Genomic DNA, 17,183 nt, shown 5'->3' with positions numbered 1-17,183 from the left:
TGTACTTGGTCCTCTACGGAAAGAAAAAAAACTACACAAATATGTGTAGTTGGGCCCCAACATAACTACAAAATAGTACACAAATGTGTGTACTTGGTCCTTAACGGAAAGCAAAAAAGTACACATATTTGTGTACTTGGTCCCCAAGGGAAAGCAAAAAACTACACAAATATGTGTAGTTGGTCCCTAACGGGTTAATAATTAGTAGTACCAAATAAAATACCAAGTAATCAAAACCGTCATGAATCTACAATGTTTCTAAAGTGTACAGTGGGGGTGGATTATAAATGCGGGTCATGTATGTATACCGAGTGGTAATAAAATTTCTTAGATTGTACGGATACAACGATACTACATGTGTGTTCATGTATGTACACAAATGTACGGCATTGATACAATCCAGTCATATGCTCATAAAATTATTGAGAGTGTCCTAATCTTAAGATGGGTAATCGACCCAGAGAAAATAGAGATACCATAAATAAAGACATTTACGACAAAACTTCAGCTCAATAAGTAAATACTTTCCTACATAAATAGTTCAACTGATCCTGAGAGTGCCACGATACTAAAATCAGGAACTGTGCATAAGCTTGTTCATACATAGATTCATACGGCAAGAAAATAACACGTTTGTTGTATTACAGGATTCTCGTACTCTTTCATCCCGTACATATCTTCACTTGGTTAATAGTATGCTGCATCTCCACATTGATCTGATTGTTGGACTGGATATAAAAGTATCAAAAACTTAAGTACATAAGGACAGAGCAAAAAATTGGCTTACATGTATTTCCATGAAATCGCTTTGCATTGACAAGAATACGACTTTTGTGTGGAGCAGTATGTCATGTACATGCATATGCAAAAAGATATGGAAATACTCGTAAATCCATTCTCCATCCACTACTTACATATTTTGTGATCCTTGCCCACTGACAATGAGGAGGTGTCAGGTGGTTATCGCCAATGTGGACGGGACTAATTTTAAATTGTTCAGGCCCAGAAATAAGCCCACCCGTATTTTTTCGTTTTCCTGAATGGGCATATTTACGCCCGTGGCGGAATTTTCAAAATAAATTTCAGCCAAAATCCTAATTTTTAAAAACGCTGTAACTTTTCGAATTTTAGCCCGATTTCAAAAATTGAATACAATTTGTGTTCAGAATTACTTCCCTGAAAATATAAAAATTCAATTTCAAAAATTTTTCGACTTTAATATTTTCATGCCATTTCTGAGTTTTTAGAAATGAAAAAAACGATAATTTTTGGAAAATTAAAAAATTTTTGAAAATGAATTTTTATATTTTCAGGGAAGTAATTCTGAACACAAATTGTATTCAATTTTTGAAATCGGGCAAAAATTCGAAAAGTTACAGCGTTTTTAAAAATTAGGATTTTGGCTGAAATTTGTTTTGAAAATTCCGCCACGGGCGTAAATATGCCCATTCAGGAAAACCAAAAAATACGGGTGGGCTTATTTCTGGGCCTGAACAATTTAAAATTAGTCCCGTCCACATTGGCGATAACCACCTGACACCTCTCCATTGTGAGTATAATCTTGATACGTAGTGTAGTTTGTATTTTGTTGATATATTTTACATCCACTCTGCTGATTGAAGATTGTCAGGTACAATAAATAAATCGTAAAGAGATTTAAATGTTTTTAATAGTCCGCTGGTATGCTTAACCATAGAAGGCACGAAAAATGAGAGTAATAAGTTTCTTAATTTTAACTTTAATTTCTTAATTTTCAGTTTTACCTGAAATATTTTCTTGGGAATTTTTCCCTTAATGTGATAAAATGTCGGGCACGTGTTGCTGTGGATGGTGTCCCCTGGGGAAGGGGACTTTAGCCATTGGAATTTTCTATATCGTAAGTATTGATACATACACATACTCTAATTAAATTTGGAAGCAATTACGATTTAAAATTGTATGTATGGAGGGGTGAAATTGATTTCAAATAATTGAATAATTTCAGATAGTACATTTTCACTCCATAGTAGAAAACGGTACCAAGATTATTTCCCTGATCGGCACAATTTATTATTCAAACGGTAAGGGAAATATGTGGAATAGGAAGTCAAATTATTAAGATAGGTGTCGATGACTCATCATCAAAATCAATAAATTTTTAAAAATTTCACCGCTGTGGGAATTTATTTTAAAATTCTGTACGACAAATTTGAAGTTTTGATTACTGGAAAGACGATGAGTTTTTTAAAGCAGTTTCGATGAGTTCCCATTTTTCAGAAGGTTTCTTAAAATTCCACATTCAAAAACTTTAAGAATTTGGAGGGTATAATTTTAACAAATAGGGAAACACCTGCTCTGCAATTTTTTTTGTCCAGAATTGCAAAATAAATTCCCAGAACGGGGAAATGTGTAAAATATGTTGATTTTGGCGGTACATTCGTTAGTCATCCAGTCCTACGTTAATAAAAAGAAATCCGATTCGGCACGAGAAGATAAGAATATTTTTCGTGTTCGTAGCCCAGCCCGCCCTAAACAGTCCGCAAGGTGACACCGCTTCTTCCGCCAAGGAACAACTCGCGCAGCATTTAGTTCTAATTATCCCGGGAGTCGTGTCCTTAATTTTGAGTTGCGTCATGGTGCACGGTTATCGGATGGTAAGTTGCGTACTTATCTCGGCGGGATCATCCCGCCGGGATGGTACCCTTTGTGAGATTCTGAAGTTTGACATGTGTATTGGGGACTTTCTAGAAGAGCATGTGATGTTTTTTGAGAGAAGGGGGGGCGGATAATGGTCAAGCCATCCTATCCTTCCCATGCTAATTATAACATGGGGCGTACCAATAAGTCACACCGGGGGGAGGGGGGGGGCGTAGGGGTACAAACATCCCGAAATGGATGGCATGCTTTATGTACTTGTTAGAATTTCACAGGGGTAATTTTTCTTGGATTTTTGTCATTCGAGCAAAATTTTGATAGCACATTTCTTTACAGCGTAATTACCGCTTGATCACGCCGTGGTTGCTCTGGAGCTATGTGTCAATTACGCTCGGCACGATGGGAGATGTTTACATATTCGTAACAATAGCTCTGAGAGATGGACTACCCCTCGTGGGATTTTTAATTATGGCCAAACTCGGTGTTTTCTTAGCAATCCAGATTAATTTCGTCGTCGTTGTGAGGAGATTCGTGGCTGAGTTGAAAGGAGATTGTAAAAGTGTACAGGAAAAGTGGCAAGTATGAGACAGACACTCTTAAAAATATTTAGGGTTGCCTTTTTGAAAAGTATGTAAAATTTTAAATTAGCTACGTATTTATGTAAACTCGACAAAAGTTAACCTGTATAATTTTAACCAAGATAAAAGTTTACTTTGTATTTAAGGATTGATTCATAAGTTGTGGCAATGTTTTTTGGTGTACTCTAGCTTTAACAGAGACTCAAATTATTATGAATGAATTGTTGCATATGATAGTCCAACCGATGTAGTGTTAGGGTTTTAGTTTAAAAAGGTTGGCAATTAAACTAGAACATCATTAGACAAAAAGAAAAACAAGTCCAAGCAAATTTATTGGTGCACTTTTACAAAAATGCTGCCAAATTGGACGAGAAAAAGTTGCACGACCACCTCAAAAATGAAAATATTCTAAATCGCTCAAATTGCCGTTACATTTCAATGTATGATGCAACAAAATCAGCCGAGTTCAAAAAAATTATTCATCACCTGGTGTGGCAGGCCACATCCAAAGTCATCAAAGCAGTGCCAATAGTTTTCAGGGAACGCTCCTTACGTTAGAGAACCTAGCAGCCAAACGGGTAAAGATATCTGAACAAACTTTTCGCCGATTTAAAGCAGAATGATAGGGGATTACAACATTTAAAAACTAATGCCTCAAAATACATTAAAGAGGAAAAATTAAGAACCAAAATGGGATGCAACTAAATTTGCAAAAAAGTTTAATCCAAAATACTTGCTAGCCGTGACGAAGCGTACATTGAAATAACGCCACTGGAAGATTGCAGATAGAATTTTTTTCTTGCTACAAGTCATTGGGATTTCAAACATGAATGTAAGGTATTTCTCAAAGCAAAATTCACAAAAAATTACCGATTTAGTTAGCATTGGACGAGAATGGAGCAATTTCGGAGCCCTTAATTACGGATAACACCACTCCCTCATCTCTTTACTTTTTGGAATGGGACAAACGCCGATTAATCCCTGTAATAAATGGCCATCGGGAAAATACAGTTTTATTTTTGCCGAATATAGCAACTTGCTACTATAGTCGAATTGTTACCGACTACCTCAAGGAGGAAAAAATCAATTTTGTGGCTAAATTGGAAAACTCTTCCAAAGTCCCCAAGGTAAGAGATCTTGAATAGTTTTGGGCCTAATGCATAAGAGTATATTCAAGACGACCCAATGGATCGAAAACCCTGCTTTAATTCGACGCGTCATGCGTCAAATCTTGAAAGGTATGGCGAGAAAGTCAGGAAAAATAGTGATAGAGTATGCCTGGGAAAACCTGCATGAAATTGGTTTCAAAGTATGAACCGGTGTCTAATTGAGTTTGTGTGATATTGACAATCGCATTTGTGACAATTATTAGCAAATTTGGTAAAACTACAACTTCCCGTTTTGTAATAAACCCATTTCTAAAACATTGCCACAACTTATGAATCAATCCTTAGTTTATTTTTAAGTGTGTAGTATTTATATTTATTATGTACTATAGTGTAAAATGGCTGTCTTGATTTTCATTTTTCATATCAAAAAATGGGTGCATATTTATTTTTATTACTTTTCTTGTATGTAACTATATATGTACAAATTAATGACTTATAAATTAGTGAAGCAATTTACGTTAGCTTTCGTAACTTTGTAACCACGTGGACTTAAGGATTTCCGAAACTTACGAATCGTGCAGGTAATTTTGTATAAGAACTGACATACAAAACACAACGAAGTTAGCAAGCATGATATTTTGGTTTTGATAAGTTGATCTTTGCAAGTTTACGAAGGCTGATGTGAATTGGCTCAGTAAAATAAAATAAAAATTTTTAGCTGTCATACATATGTATGCATATTATAATTACATAAATTTCCAACTTATATAATTACTCATAGTTATTCACAATTTATTGTGGTAGAACACGACCTGATGAAGAATGGTCAGAAAGCGGTCGTCGAGTGTTAAAATAAAGATGAGCGAAACCAAAAACACATATGTATGTAAATGGGGGTGGTCCGATTGACCCTAAAAGATGAACGGGTCCTAGTTACCATGGACTGAGGTCATTAATTGATTGATTGAGTGAAGTGTTTATTAATGGTGTCATATGAGCGTCAGCACGAGTACTGATTTTCAGCCCTGGACACATACATAGCGGCAATTCTCGATTAAAAATCTATACATTTTTTAACCATTCATAAAAACAAGCATTACAAGCGTATAGCGTTTCATAATTACGTGCATATGTGTAAAAACCCACTAAAGCCCCTGGGATCTTACAATGGAGAGGTGTCAGGTGGTTATCGCCAATATGGACCGGACTAACTTTAAATTGTTCAGAATTACTTCCCTGAAAATATAAAAATTCATTTTCAAAAATTTTTTAAATTTAATATTTTCATGCCATTTCTGAGTTTTTAGAAATGAACAAAACGATAATTTTTTGAAAATTAAAAAATTTTTGAAAATGAATTTTTATATTTTCAGGGAAGTAATTCTGAACACAAATTGTATTCAATTTTTGAAGTCGGGCTAAAATTCGAAAAGTTACAGCGTTTTTAAAAATCAGGATTTTGGCTGAAATTTTTTTTGAAAATTCCGCCACGGGCGTAAATATGCCCATTCAGGAAAACGAAAAAATACGGGTGGGCTTATTTCTGGGCCTGAACAATTTAAAATTAGTCCGGTCCACATTGGCGATAACCACCTGACACCTCTCCATTGTTAGTTTCTGATGAAAACCTTCTGGTTTTCTGCAAAGAAATCCTATTATTCTCTCTCTTCTTATACATATATTAAATTTATTATTATCCAACTCCACGTGGACGAGATTCTTAGAATTTTGATCGGTGAATGTATATACCAGAAAGAAGACCAAAAGGTTGCCTACATTTCCACGAAATCGACAAGAATACCAGTTTTCCACATACATCTGCACATATAATGCAATGCATAGATAGATATATGTACCCATCTCATATCTTCGCTACGACAGAAATACTGCGATCTGCAATTAAATATATGAATGCCTCTCTTCCAAAGAAATGCGTACTTACCCATTTTACGATCCCTGCTTTTCGTGTGTGTGTCAGATAAACCTGTGGTGTTCATATGCATTTTGGTCATGAACTGAAACCCAGTTAGTAGGGGTGTAAAATAGTTCGCAGATTTCCTTTTACCAGTTGCTCAGCCCCTTTAAATATAAAAGCACCCCGTCAGTTGAAGCAAACGAGTCAAAGGAGACACGAAGTGCTAAATTGAAATTTTTTGTAGAATTACTTAGCTGCTTGCTAAGTTTGAAAAATAAAATGTCGGGAACGTGTTGTTGCGGATGCTGTTCTGCGGGAAAGGGGACACTTGCCATTGGAATTTTCTATATCGTAAGTATAACGTAAATATTTCTGTTTCACGAATTATGTGCAAAATCAAAATCTTTTGGTGAAAGAGTTTCCACGAGTTCACACCCATTTTCATTGAAAGGCCGAGTTAATTATTTACTTAATTACTAATTAATTAATGGGAATTACTAGAAATAATTTATATTTATTTATGTAGCTAATAAAAACAATACGAGATATTAATTTTCATGTGGCGTGAAAAAGTCACGCCACAATGGAAAATTTTTCAATGGGAAAACCCCTAATTCTGCATTAGCTACAAGATTTTGGATTGAGATTCTTAAGAATTATTATGAAAGCTGATGGAACACTGATGACGAAATTCTTAAAATGTTGAAGTTTAGAGACAAAATTTCGGTAACTAATGGAGATTTACGAATTTTTTCCATCGAAAAATTTTCCATTGTAGCTTGACATTTTGTATGTATAACAAAATCAATGGGTGATGTTTTCGAACGAAAGTGGGTGTATCCTAAATAAAAATGAGTAAAATTTACCCAGCTTTGGACAAATTTTGCGCAACGTTTGTCAAATTTTACCTTTTTGGTTGTGTCATCCTCTTTTTTATCCAACCGTGAGAAAATTTAACACATTTTTATTTGCAGTGTGCACCATCAATTTGAGAGGAATTGTGATTTTATGGGGAATAATATTAATTTCTTAAAATTTCAGGCACTCTACGCTCTATCCATTCTGGCAAATTCGAGCAAGATCATTGACCTACTGGACAATTCGAACAGTAAGGAAAATATGTAGAATATGTAATTTAAATCAAATTTGGTTAATAATATTGAGGGTAATAACATTTGAATGGTTTATGTACTAGGCAATTATACATCTGATCTGATTAACGATTCAAACAGTAAGGAAAATGCACACTCTTAAAAATTATGTGTCCATTTCCAGAGTAAATATGGGAATTCCGCACTCTGAATTCACTCTGAATTCCGTATTTAGGAAACTACACTTAATTCGAGTAGCGTGAATTTGAGTAAACTTTACTCTGGATTTTGTACAGTTTACTTAATTTCAAATTTACAGTTTCAGTTTTCAAAATGGGAACGCTATTTTTAAGAGTGAACAATAGTTTAAATCGAATTTTCTTAAATTATGTATGTTCACGTTGTTTTCGTGAGGGTACAAATATTTGAATTATTCCCTAGGTAACTACACGTCTGACCTGATTGAAGATTCAAACAGTAAAGAAAATATGGGAACGTGCATATATTACGCTACAAAAAAGATGACTGTATGGTTTTGGGTCGTCTATCCTACTCGCGTTACGCTTAACATGGGTAGGATAGGGAACAAGGGGGTGGGTGGTGTAAAAATTAGGATTTTTTTGACGACGTAATTCATGGACGTTCCTTGTGTGTCAAATTTAATTAAGAAATACTCACATTTTTGCGAGAAGATAATTTTAAAAAATCTTGATTTTTTTGTTGAATAGGTAACGATACAACTGACGCTGGGCACCCCCTGATAAGCCATCATGATAAGACCAACATCGTATTTAATGTACAAATGGCGCAACATTCCATTCGGATTATCGCGGCAGGGGTGTCATTAATCTTTACTTGTGTTATGTTGCACGGTTATCGGAAGGTATGTAAATATCTAGTTTGGGGACGTCCATTTGTTATGTCAAGATAAATGTAACTGCTTTCAAACAACTGCTTTTCACCAAATTTTCGCTTTCGACCAAAAGTTGCCTAATCGGACTTAAAGATCTATTTTTCATGACACAATATATGGACGAATATATCTTCAAAACATTTATTCATTCAAAGTTCACTCCTTCAAAGACTTGAAAAAAATATTCATTAATTATTCACCATTCCTTCATTAGTCATGTTATTCAAAACTCACCTTATTCAATGAATTTCTCACCTTTCCCTATGTATTAAGCATTGAGTTAAAAATTAAGGATGAAAAAAATATTCATTCATTTTTCATTCACACGAATTGAATAGATATTCACTCAATATTCATTTATTCAAAAATCAGAATAAAATATTCATTCAATATTCATTCAAATTTTGAATATTGAATGAAGAATTTATTCATTCACCGAATGAATAAATGAATGAATGTGAACATGTATGTATCGACGGTCCCTTTGCCCCCTTAAAAATCGTGTAGCCCTTTCGGAAAGTTAATATAGTCTGAAATCTGTATTTAAGTAAACTGTACGAAATCCAGGGAAACGTTGGTAAAGTTGACTCTGGATTTAGTATAGTTTTCCTTAATATTTAATGCATTTACTTTTCAAAATAGTAACGTTATTTTTAATGGTATAGTTTTTTAAGTTTCCACAGTCCAAACTTGGCAACTTATTTTTCAAGTTTTAATTCGTATTTTCAGCGTAATCACCGCCTAATCAAGCCGTGGTTGATCTGGAGCTACGTTTTAATCTTGGTCGGGATGACTGCGTCTGTTGTCACTTTTGGGACAATGACACTGAATGGCCTGCCCCTCGTGGGATTTTGCACACTCGTCATATTCGGATCTTTCCTCGCAATGCAGATCTACTTTGTCGTGGTGGTGAGAAGATTTGTGGATGAGTTGAAGAGTGAAGAGATGAGTGGTCATCAAAATTATAAAATTTGACGGAATGCACAAATATTGAAATAATGTGAGACATTGTGGTTTGATTAAATATTTAAGTACATATTCAATGGTTAAATAAATATTTTTTGGATTGGTTAATACAATATAAACTTGTTTATTCGTCATAAAATTTGATACAGATCTTGAATTACTAATGGAAAAAATATTTTATAATATGAAAAACCTCATTTATTCATTTTTGACCATAGTTTCCCGAAAAATATTCATCTTAACTCATGAAAAAAATTGCATGGATCGCTACTGTCATCATAATACGAGGTATTCAAATATTCCTTAAAATTGGCCAAGTTGATTTTGATGTATTCGTATTCTTTCATGTTTCGGAACGTTCATATATTACGTCATAAAAAAAGTGGGTGAGTGGTATCGGGTCGTCTTTTTAAAACTTGAACAATATGAGTACGATGGGATAGGGATTGTTTGGGGGACATGAAATTTGGAGTTTTTTTGCTGACGTAATATATGTTTGTCCCCCTCCGGGATGTATTATAGTGAACTCCCAACCAAGAAAAAATTTATTTGCCTGGGTTAAATTGGTTTCCCTAAAATTCATTGAGTTAGTTTTTCTGCTCAAGGGAACGTTCACATATTACGTCAAAAATAGATAAGAAGGGTGGCCGATTTTGGGTCGTCTATCTTGCTCGTGTTCAACTTAACATGAATAGAATAGGGAAGCCGTGGGTGGTTAGGTGGTATAAAAATATGTTATTTGTGTCGTAATTTATGGACGTTCCCTAAACTACTTTTTTCCTAACCCGTATTAATACCTTTGTGGTTATGACAGGTGAAAAAGTTGCTCACATTTCCACGAAATCACTTTGCATATTACGTCGCTGGAAAATGGAAAATTTCCCGGATGACCTTGCAGCGACTCCCTCCCTTCTGCCACGCACTGGGTGGAAATCGCTTCACAGGAAGTTATTTTAGAAGTAAAGGAGAATCTGTGTGTACCGGCGGCTCTGCAGTTTCGTGGTACTTGGGTATTTTCGGAGCGACCTGTATATCCTCATAGTTTAGTCTTCCCCGGTTAATCGAATTTCGGTTTAATTAACTTACCTCAGACCAAGCTTGTTCAAAACAGCTACCATGCTCGGATATATGATTTACTGGCTTTATATCTCCTCTCATACATATCACGCACCCGTCTTGAAGCGCAATGCTCTCCCTTTTCAAAGTTGGTTCTAAAACCAAAGCCAAACAAAATTAGATAGGTGCTGAGCTACTTTTGGCGAACCTGGCTGGCTGAAAATGTAAAACGAAATTGGAGAAGCTTGGCAAATATGAGTAGTACGCCAAAGTACCTCTGCAAGTAAATAACGAGACGAGATACCACTTTCTTTGAGTTTGCTTCAGCGAAATGAAAGTGAGTCGGTCGGGTAAATATTTTACAGACGTCGAACCCAATTGATCTCCTGATCTTCCAATGTTCTTCGTGATAAAATATCAATTCTTCGCGACGACAAGTTAAATAAGTGCATTTAATATATTACAGTTTCGTCTTGTGCAATACAGCGAAGGCGATCGTAAAGTGTAGGATGATATGACCTCACATGTCCGCCGCTGCTCCTGCTGCCTCCAGGCATTACCAAATTTACCAAATTGGTTGGCTCGGTGGAATGAACGGATGGATGGAAAAGCCGAGTGCCATATTTTCCGGCTGGAAAATTTTTCTTTTCCAAATTTGCTGCGCATTTTCCCCCCTTTTAATGCAAATATCTCCGTCAAACCTGCGCATTGGCAGATAGTTCCATTTGCAAATTTCATATAAATTATATTTGTGATCGATTGACACCGGTTTGGTCCAAATCTGTGAGCATACGTTGGGAGACCTCCATTGTTAGGTATGTACGTATGTAAGGATTTTATGCTTCACAACAAATGTTAAATACTCGAGTCATTTATGTCTTGATAAGCTCAAAAATTCATTGAATTTGCAGGGATCGTCTTGTCACAAGTGCATAATCTCTGGCATTCAGGTTATCACGGTAAATTAATTAATTGACCATCATTAGATTGACAGATAGGATAAAATTGCTTAAATTTCAATGAATTTTCTGTCGATCGATCTGGCATTATTATTTCTTGCTCAATCATACACGACACTTGTATTGATGCAAGTCCAATTTTCGGTTAATTGCAACTGATAAGCCAGCCTTTATCTGAACGACTTTATTCTCTAAATTCATACCTGACATCGCACTCCAAGTCCGTAAATTAACATAGTTTAAACTGTGGACTGTTTCGATAAGGTCTCTGGCATTTGACATGCTGACATATTTACTTTTTCAGGTTTTGTCTCACCCTGGGAAAAACAAGCATGATCGATTATAATTGCAAAACATGATTAATTGCTTTTCTCTGAATTTGTGATTGATATCAATTTTGAGCTTGATAAGTTTTTCATATAAATACGGGGCCACCGATACTATTAAACCACAGCCAAGGTTCAAGACATACTAACACAATGATTATACCCACCAGTACAATCTTCGCCATATTCCTCGCCGCCAGCACCACCGTGGCGGCTATGGTCGATAACAAAACCATTCCCTTTAACGGTAAGGCGAGAATTTTCTACAAATTTCGCACTTTCACTAACCGATTATTTTTCTTCCCAGAAAATTTCCAACAACCTGACTGCGGTGAGTTACACGATGGCCGGTTCTTGTTCTACCCAATTCCAGCCGCCAATAGGGCTGGTGATCCAATAAACCTGATGACCATCTTATATGACACCGTATTAAGAACAGCAGTTTCGTCTACCGGGCTGTACACCAGCGACAATACGGCTGGCGGAGTCCGGTATAACAATTGGGTGGTACGGGCGTGTCCAGGCCATGTAGGTAAGAGAACTTATTCTTGATAAGGTGTAATTATTTTTGACATTATTTACGATTAAGTATATAGTTAAGGCTGGGCAGGTATCGGAGAAAACCTACAAATACCCGTATCGTTATTAGTTAATATCCGGGCCAAAATCTCGCCTTCCAAAATCCAAATACCCATATTCCCAAAAACTCTGCCTTTTCAATATTCAGATATCCACGGAACGACGCCGAAGATATTCATGTTTACACGTAAACATGAATGAATCCTTGATATAGGGACCTTTTAGATTTTTAAGGGTACCCTGGACTGTAGCTGTCGGGAATCTTCCCTTGTTCGTCGTATTTAGATATTTGCAGCCTACCTTCATACTATGTTTACCACGCTTTCGTCATCACAATGACAACAACAACGCAATTTTAACTTTTGAACAATTTTATAGTTATAATTTTGCAGAGCTGGACTGCCGACATACCAATCCTGCTTTTCCTGCTGGGTATGCTAGAGGCCATTTACTCCCTTCCTGTTATTGGCGGTGGACTGACACCGTGGCAAGGAACACATTCTTCTGGTAGGTTGCACTTCGGGTTAGCCAAATTAAAAAAAGGAATATGTATGTACTTATTCCTCTGTTATTAAGGGATGCAACCCCTTCATGGAAATGTCTTGTCTGTCTTTCCGTCTGTCTGTATCCACTATGACTTTAGAACGAAAGATTCTTATTTCGAGATGTAGACTTCACCTTCCTGTTTCTAATTTTTGGGTTGGACGTATGCAAGCTCGAAGACGGGCCTTGTATGTGACAAGGTCACAGCGCCACGATGATGAAGTCAGCGGTAAAACTTGTCTAGCGGTCTACATCTGTATGTAGTTTGAGATGGGGACTTCAGAAATCGCCCTTATTTCTACGTAAATTCGATAAACCCCGTGACCGTGTGGACGCGCGGTATATTCCGGTGTGTGTCTGTGTGAGTCGAACTGTGGGCTCAGTTGACACTGAGCGGTGGTGCACTACCACCGTCCCGGTCGGTTATACTTCGGTGGTAGAATTTGTTAGTGCAGCATGTATGCTTATGCATGTGCGTGTACAATCAGCAAAATAAGTAAATACATGGTTGCCACGCTTGGTACGAAATTAGTTGGGCTTCAGCACAATTTTGCTGCCAGGTCTTCTGCATTCTAAAGTGCATTTAGTCAGAGGCGTTCCTTGGATTGGGACGGCCTGGAGCACGTATTGAGTTCGGCCTTTTCAAAACTAGTGTAAAATATCTAGTCATTACGACCCTGTATATTCGTTCAAAATGGGTCGTAAATGTAATTACATACATATCATGTCCAGGTGAAGTGTAAGTAGCTCTTAGCTTCAAAACAATGGTTCCGAACAGATATCTGAGGGTAACTTGGTTAACATTGACCAGATATCAGATCAGATAACAGATTCAATGTTAATCAAGTTACCACCAGATATCTATTCGGAACCATATTCAAAACCGCTGAAGAGAATCCAAATCTGATGAGTGCATTGGATTCCTCGTGCAATTTTGGATAGACACCACCAATCCATTTGTTACTACTTGCAAAAGATATCCACAGGGAAAATCCAGAAAGGGCGAAAACGACAAAAATTTTTCATAAAAAAATGGAAAAGGAAATAGCGAATTTCAAAAGTGTGACAGGGATGGAATGAACACTTTAGTTTAGTTCAACGGATCATAAAAACGTTCATGGGTACTAGATCGACTAACAATGGAACCTTTTTTCAAGTTACACGAGATAAGCTTAGTGACTTGTACTAAAAAATCAAGCTAAAAATTAGAAATGACGTGGTAATTTTCTTTCCGTTGAATGGGCACATGGAGGTAAAATATTTTAGGGCAAACTTCACAGTAGCGGCCTGTTTTTTTCTCAAGCGGGCGAGCGGAGGAGTGAAAATTTTCTCCTTCGAAAGTTTAAAAAAAACGGTTTTCCGATTCTCGGATTTTTCAAATTGTGATAAAACTGGTTTTCGATTAATCGGATTTTGGAAGATTATACGAAACCCGTATCAGATTAATCGAGATTTGGAAAATTGTAGGAAATAAATAGGTATTTGATCTTTTGAAAAAATCGGTTTTTAAAATCGGATTTATCGCAAATTGTACAAAGTTTGCTCATATAATAATCAAAAATAAAATAAAATGTAAACTTGGGAATAAGGGATCACCGCACAATTAATTCTTATCTCAACAATTAGAAACAGTAAAGACTAGCTCCAAAAAATGTTTATATTATTAAAAACCGAAAACCGGTTTTCGAGGGTCTAAAACCTTTCTAAAACCGAAAACCTTTCCTAAGACTTTTCGGAAAACCGGTTTTTGGAAAATAGTTTTCGGTAAAACCAGTTTCGGTTAACGAAATCGGAAAAACCAATTTTGGTATCCCTACTATAAACTCATCGAGACTCATTTTCTAATCACAGAGTTAAATTCTCTCTCTCACTTCTTGAAATCAAATGTTATATGAGATTATGAATTCGTGGAGATAGGTCTGAAATTGTAATCATATATTTTGCATGACACATATCAAAGTATCCATTAGCTAAAGGTCTATCCCCGTAAGAGCAGATTCTGGTTTAAAATTGTTACATTGTTGACTAGGAACATCCGGCCTCGCAAATAAAGCATGTCTGCCTTACATTTTCCCGCGCTTAATATGCATTTATCTTGCGGCCTGTGATAGGACAATTATATCTAGTGCATAGGGCGTCCCGGTACGGCCCGGAGCCAGCGCTCCACCTAGAAGCATCGTCGGTACGGGCCTGCATTTAGTTAAGAATCCATCAATCATAAACCAGTCTTGTATGATTCCCCAGAAAATGAATATTGAAAAGTGTCGCAACCATGTAGTCACTTTTTTTTAATCACTGCTTACATATTTCATAAATATATTTCATGGTTATATTTAGTGCACAATCGTGACCTTCTAACCGGTAAACGTACTATGACAATCGTGACCTCTCACAATGAAGGTCTCTCAGCATATGGTCTCCAACTTTGATAGAATTAAGTTTAATCCGTCACAAATCAAAGAAGTGTTCAGTTGGCAAAAAAAAAGGTTCTGCAAATGTTTGATAGAGATTTTCGCATCTAAAAAGGAGAAATCAAATACCTAACATTCTTTTACCAATTTCACACATATTTATTACATTTTCTAATGGACTAATTCTAAAGCTACGTAAGTGCAGTCGCTTCGTAATTCTAAAACGACGTAAATGCACAACAAGTAACAAGGAAAATAACCTAACTGCAATTTTGCAGTGAGGTTATTTTCCTTGTTTTTTGGCACTTTTTTGTGCAGAGAGTGCACTTACGTGGTTTTGGAATTAGTCCGACAATATATTATCTAATTTTTTGGTCGGGGCATTAAAATCAAAGCCAGTTTTGCACATATATGTACATTGCTTGTATAGAAATGGAAGTAATTTTAGCGCTCGACCATACTTGGTTATGGATAGTGTTCTCAATGGTCCGGTCCACGGACCGGACCGGACCGATAACTCCGGTTCGGTCCGGTCCCGGTCCTGGGCTTAGACCGGACCGAGACCGATAAAAAATTCCGGTCCGGTCTCGGTCCTGACCCTCCAGGACCGGACCGATAAGCTTCGGTCCGGTCGGACCGATAAGGTTAATCAATTAAGGTTGAAGCATTTTCTTTCAGAATTCCGAAACTATGTAACCATGTACATAACTGACCAAGGTACCCAATTCTTACAAGGATTGGATTCTCAAATTGGGGCATTAATGGAATGCTTCACCGATTTCCAAACATGCAAGTGTTTTCCGAACTTTAGACCGTTAACAAAAATATATACATAATTAAAATATCATAAATAAATAATTTAATATATAAAGATGTAATTTATATAAGTATATACGTTTTTAAACTTTGACGTTATTTACCGGCAATCAGATTCCCAAGGTCAAGCCATGACTGCATTTCCATCTTCCTTAAAAATACGTAGTCGTGAATGTTAATCTAAATTTCAGGGTCTGATATTTTTACACATGCGTGTTCTATTTTGCAATGAGTAAGAATATGTGATTCAGAAATTGCGAATAAAATTCGTGACAACGGGTTCTTAAGACCAATCGAAATAAAGTCATTTGTTGAACTTATGGGATGGATAATAGGGCAGTAAGGTCAAAGTATAAATATTAAAATTGTCTCCAATGGTCCAAAGTATCCGAAACAGTTTTAATTTTGCAAATAGGCGAAACATCAAATTCAAAATTAAAATGTATATATGAATTTCAGCATACACATTACACAGCATAAACTTTTAAGAGAAAGATTTTCATAAGGCAGTCTGAGACGGCCACAACAGCGCTTTATTCGTATCACCACACATGTTTGGATTATACCGTACAGTTTTTTGAGCTTGCTTATTAAGATAAAAATAAAAATATTGTGTCAAGGGCGCATAGCAAAAATTTTGCTAATAAATTACCATGAGTGAAAGTGAAACTGAAATCCAGGAGAGCGGGGATGAAATTTCCTCACCAAAAAGTTCGAGGAAAAAGCGCTCCTTGGCTTATCAACATTTCGACTACGAAGAAGAATCGGGAAATTATCATTGCAAGATATGCAGGTGAGCTAAAATATAATTGTAATTCCATTCACGACTGATTTCGAACATATATTTAGATCTAAATATCACAAGAAGTCTGATGGGTCAACCAGCGCCCTAGTGAAACATTTGCGTGCGACGCATCCAAGCTTATTTAACGCAAAAAACGCTACATTGGACGGATTTGTGAAAACTGAAGGTTCCAAACAAGTTGATAAAATCGAGCCCTTCACGGCGGCCGGCTTGCGTAAGCGAATAATGGAAGTCACGGTTCTAGAGAATCTACCATTTCGACTCGCTGAAAAACCTTCCTTTCAAAGTCTAATTAAGTACTGCAATAGTCAGGCAACATTTCCTTGTGCCAACACAATCAAGTCAGATGTTGAGAAACTTTACCTCGAAAAGAAAATTGAACTTAAGGGTGAATTAATGGTACATAACAATAATAAATACATATTTACGAAAGTTGTCTTGCATGCATATTAGTAACTTCAATTGTTTTGATTCTATAGGCG

General features: G+C 36.3%; 3 protein-coding genes across 7 annotated transcripts; all 3 read left to right on the top strand.

The window, feature by feature from the left end:
* Positions 1 to 1,480: 1,480 nt before the first annotated feature.
* On the top strand, positions 1,481 to 4,320 carry LOC110859716. Of its 3 annotated transcripts, XM_022108686.2 has the most exons (5): positions 1,481 to 1,630; positions 1,758 to 1,876; positions 1,985 to 2,060; positions 2,497 to 2,633; positions 2,971 to 4,320. In XM_022108686.2, the coding sequence occupies exons 2-5, from the start codon at positions 1,805 to 1,807 to the stop codon at positions 3,217 to 3,219; spliced, it is 534 nt and encodes a 177-aa protein (XP_021964378.1). In that variant the 5' UTR covers positions 1,481 to 1,630; positions 1,758 to 1,804; the 3' UTR covers positions 3,220 to 4,320. The 3 variants fall into 3 exon arrangements, with proteins under 3 accessions (XP_021964378.1, XP_035715632.1, XP_035715633.1); XM_035859739.1 differs by having other exon boundaries at positions 1,481 to 1,876; XM_035859740.1 differs by lacking the exon at positions 2,971 to 4,320 and adding an exon at positions 2,728 to 2,828 and having other exon boundaries at positions 1,481 to 1,876.
* Positions 4,321 to 6,271: 1,951 nt separating this feature from the next.
* LOC110859671 lies at positions 6,272 to 9,306 on the top strand. Of its 3 annotated transcripts, XM_022108643.2 has the most exons (6): positions 6,277 to 6,587; positions 7,278 to 7,344; positions 7,432 to 7,467; positions 7,769 to 7,804; positions 8,056 to 8,210; positions 8,970 to 9,304. In XM_022108643.2, the coding sequence occupies exons 1-6, from the start codon at positions 6,516 to 6,518 to the stop codon at positions 9,213 to 9,215; spliced, it is 612 nt and encodes a 203-aa protein (XP_021964335.1). In that variant the 5' UTR covers positions 6,277 to 6,515; the 3' UTR covers positions 9,216 to 9,304. The 3 variants fall into 3 exon arrangements, with proteins under 3 accessions (XP_021964336.1, XP_021964337.1, XP_021964335.1); XM_022108644.2 differs by lacking the exon at positions 7,769 to 7,804 and having other exon boundaries at positions 6,272 to 6,587; positions 8,970 to 9,306; XM_022108645.2 differs by lacking the exons at positions 7,432 to 7,467; positions 7,769 to 7,804 and having other exon boundaries at positions 6,273 to 6,587; positions 8,970 to 9,306.
* Positions 9,307 to 11,682: 2,376 nt separating this feature from the next.
* Positions 11,683 to 12,637, top strand: LOC110859591. Its single transcript, XM_022108552.1, has 3 exons — positions 11,683 to 11,794; positions 11,855 to 12,079; positions 12,519 to 12,637. Exons 1-3 carry the CDS (start codon positions 11,701 to 11,703, stop codon positions 12,635 to 12,637), a joined length of 438 nt encoding a protein of 145 aa, XP_021964244.1. The 5' UTR covers positions 11,683 to 11,700.
* The last annotated feature ends 4,546 nt before the right edge of the window (positions 12,638 to 17,183 follow it).

The sequence above is a fragment of the Folsomia candida genome, unplaced genomic scaffold (assembly GCF_002217175.1).
Source record: "Folsomia candida strain VU population unplaced genomic scaffold, ASM221717v1 Fcan01_Sc027, whole genome shotgun sequence".
NCBI lineage: Eukaryota > Metazoa > Arthropoda > Collembola > Entomobryomorpha > Isotomidae > Folsomia > Folsomia candida.
This window is presented reverse-complemented; position numbering and strand designations above follow the sequence as displayed.

Excerpts from the sequence above, each read along its gene's own strand:
- LOC110859716 (XM_022108686.2), top strand. The coding sequence starts at position 1,805 with ATGTCGGGCACGTGTTGCTGTGGATGGTGTCCCCTGGGGAAGGGGACT. Across the intron at positions 2,061-2,496 it reads CACAATTTATTATTCAAACG|CCCAGCCCGCCCTAAACAGT; the intron begins GTAAGGGAAATA and ends TCGTGTTCGTAG. Across the intron at positions 2,634-2,970 it reads TGGTGCACGGTTATCGGATG|CGTAATTACCGCTTGATCAC; the intron begins GTAAGTTGCGTA and ends ATTTCTTTACAG.
- LOC110859671 (XM_022108643.2), top strand. The coding sequence starts at position 6,516 with ATGTCGGGAACGTGTTGTTGCGGATGCTGTTCTGCGGGAAAGGGGACA. Across the intron at positions 6,588-7,277 it reads CCATTGGAATTTTCTATATC|GCACTCTACGCTCTATCCAT; the intron begins GTAAGTATAACG and ends TTAAAATTTCAG. Across the intron at positions 8,211-8,969 it reads TGTTGCACGGTTATCGGAAG|CGTAATCACCGCCTAATCAA; the intron begins GTATGTAAATAT and ends TCGTATTTTCAG.
- LOC110859591 (XM_022108552.1), top strand. The coding sequence starts at position 11,701 with ATGATTATACCCACCAGTACAATCTTCGCCATATTCCTCGCCGCCAGC. Across the intron at positions 11,795-11,854 it reads CAAAACCATTCCCTTTAACG|AAAATTTCCAACAACCTGAC; the intron begins GTAAGGCGAGAA and ends TTTTCTTCCCAG. Across the intron at positions 12,080-12,518 it reads GGCGTGTCCAGGCCATGTAG|AGCTGGACTGCCGACATACC; the intron begins GTAAGAGAACTT and ends ATAATTTTGCAG.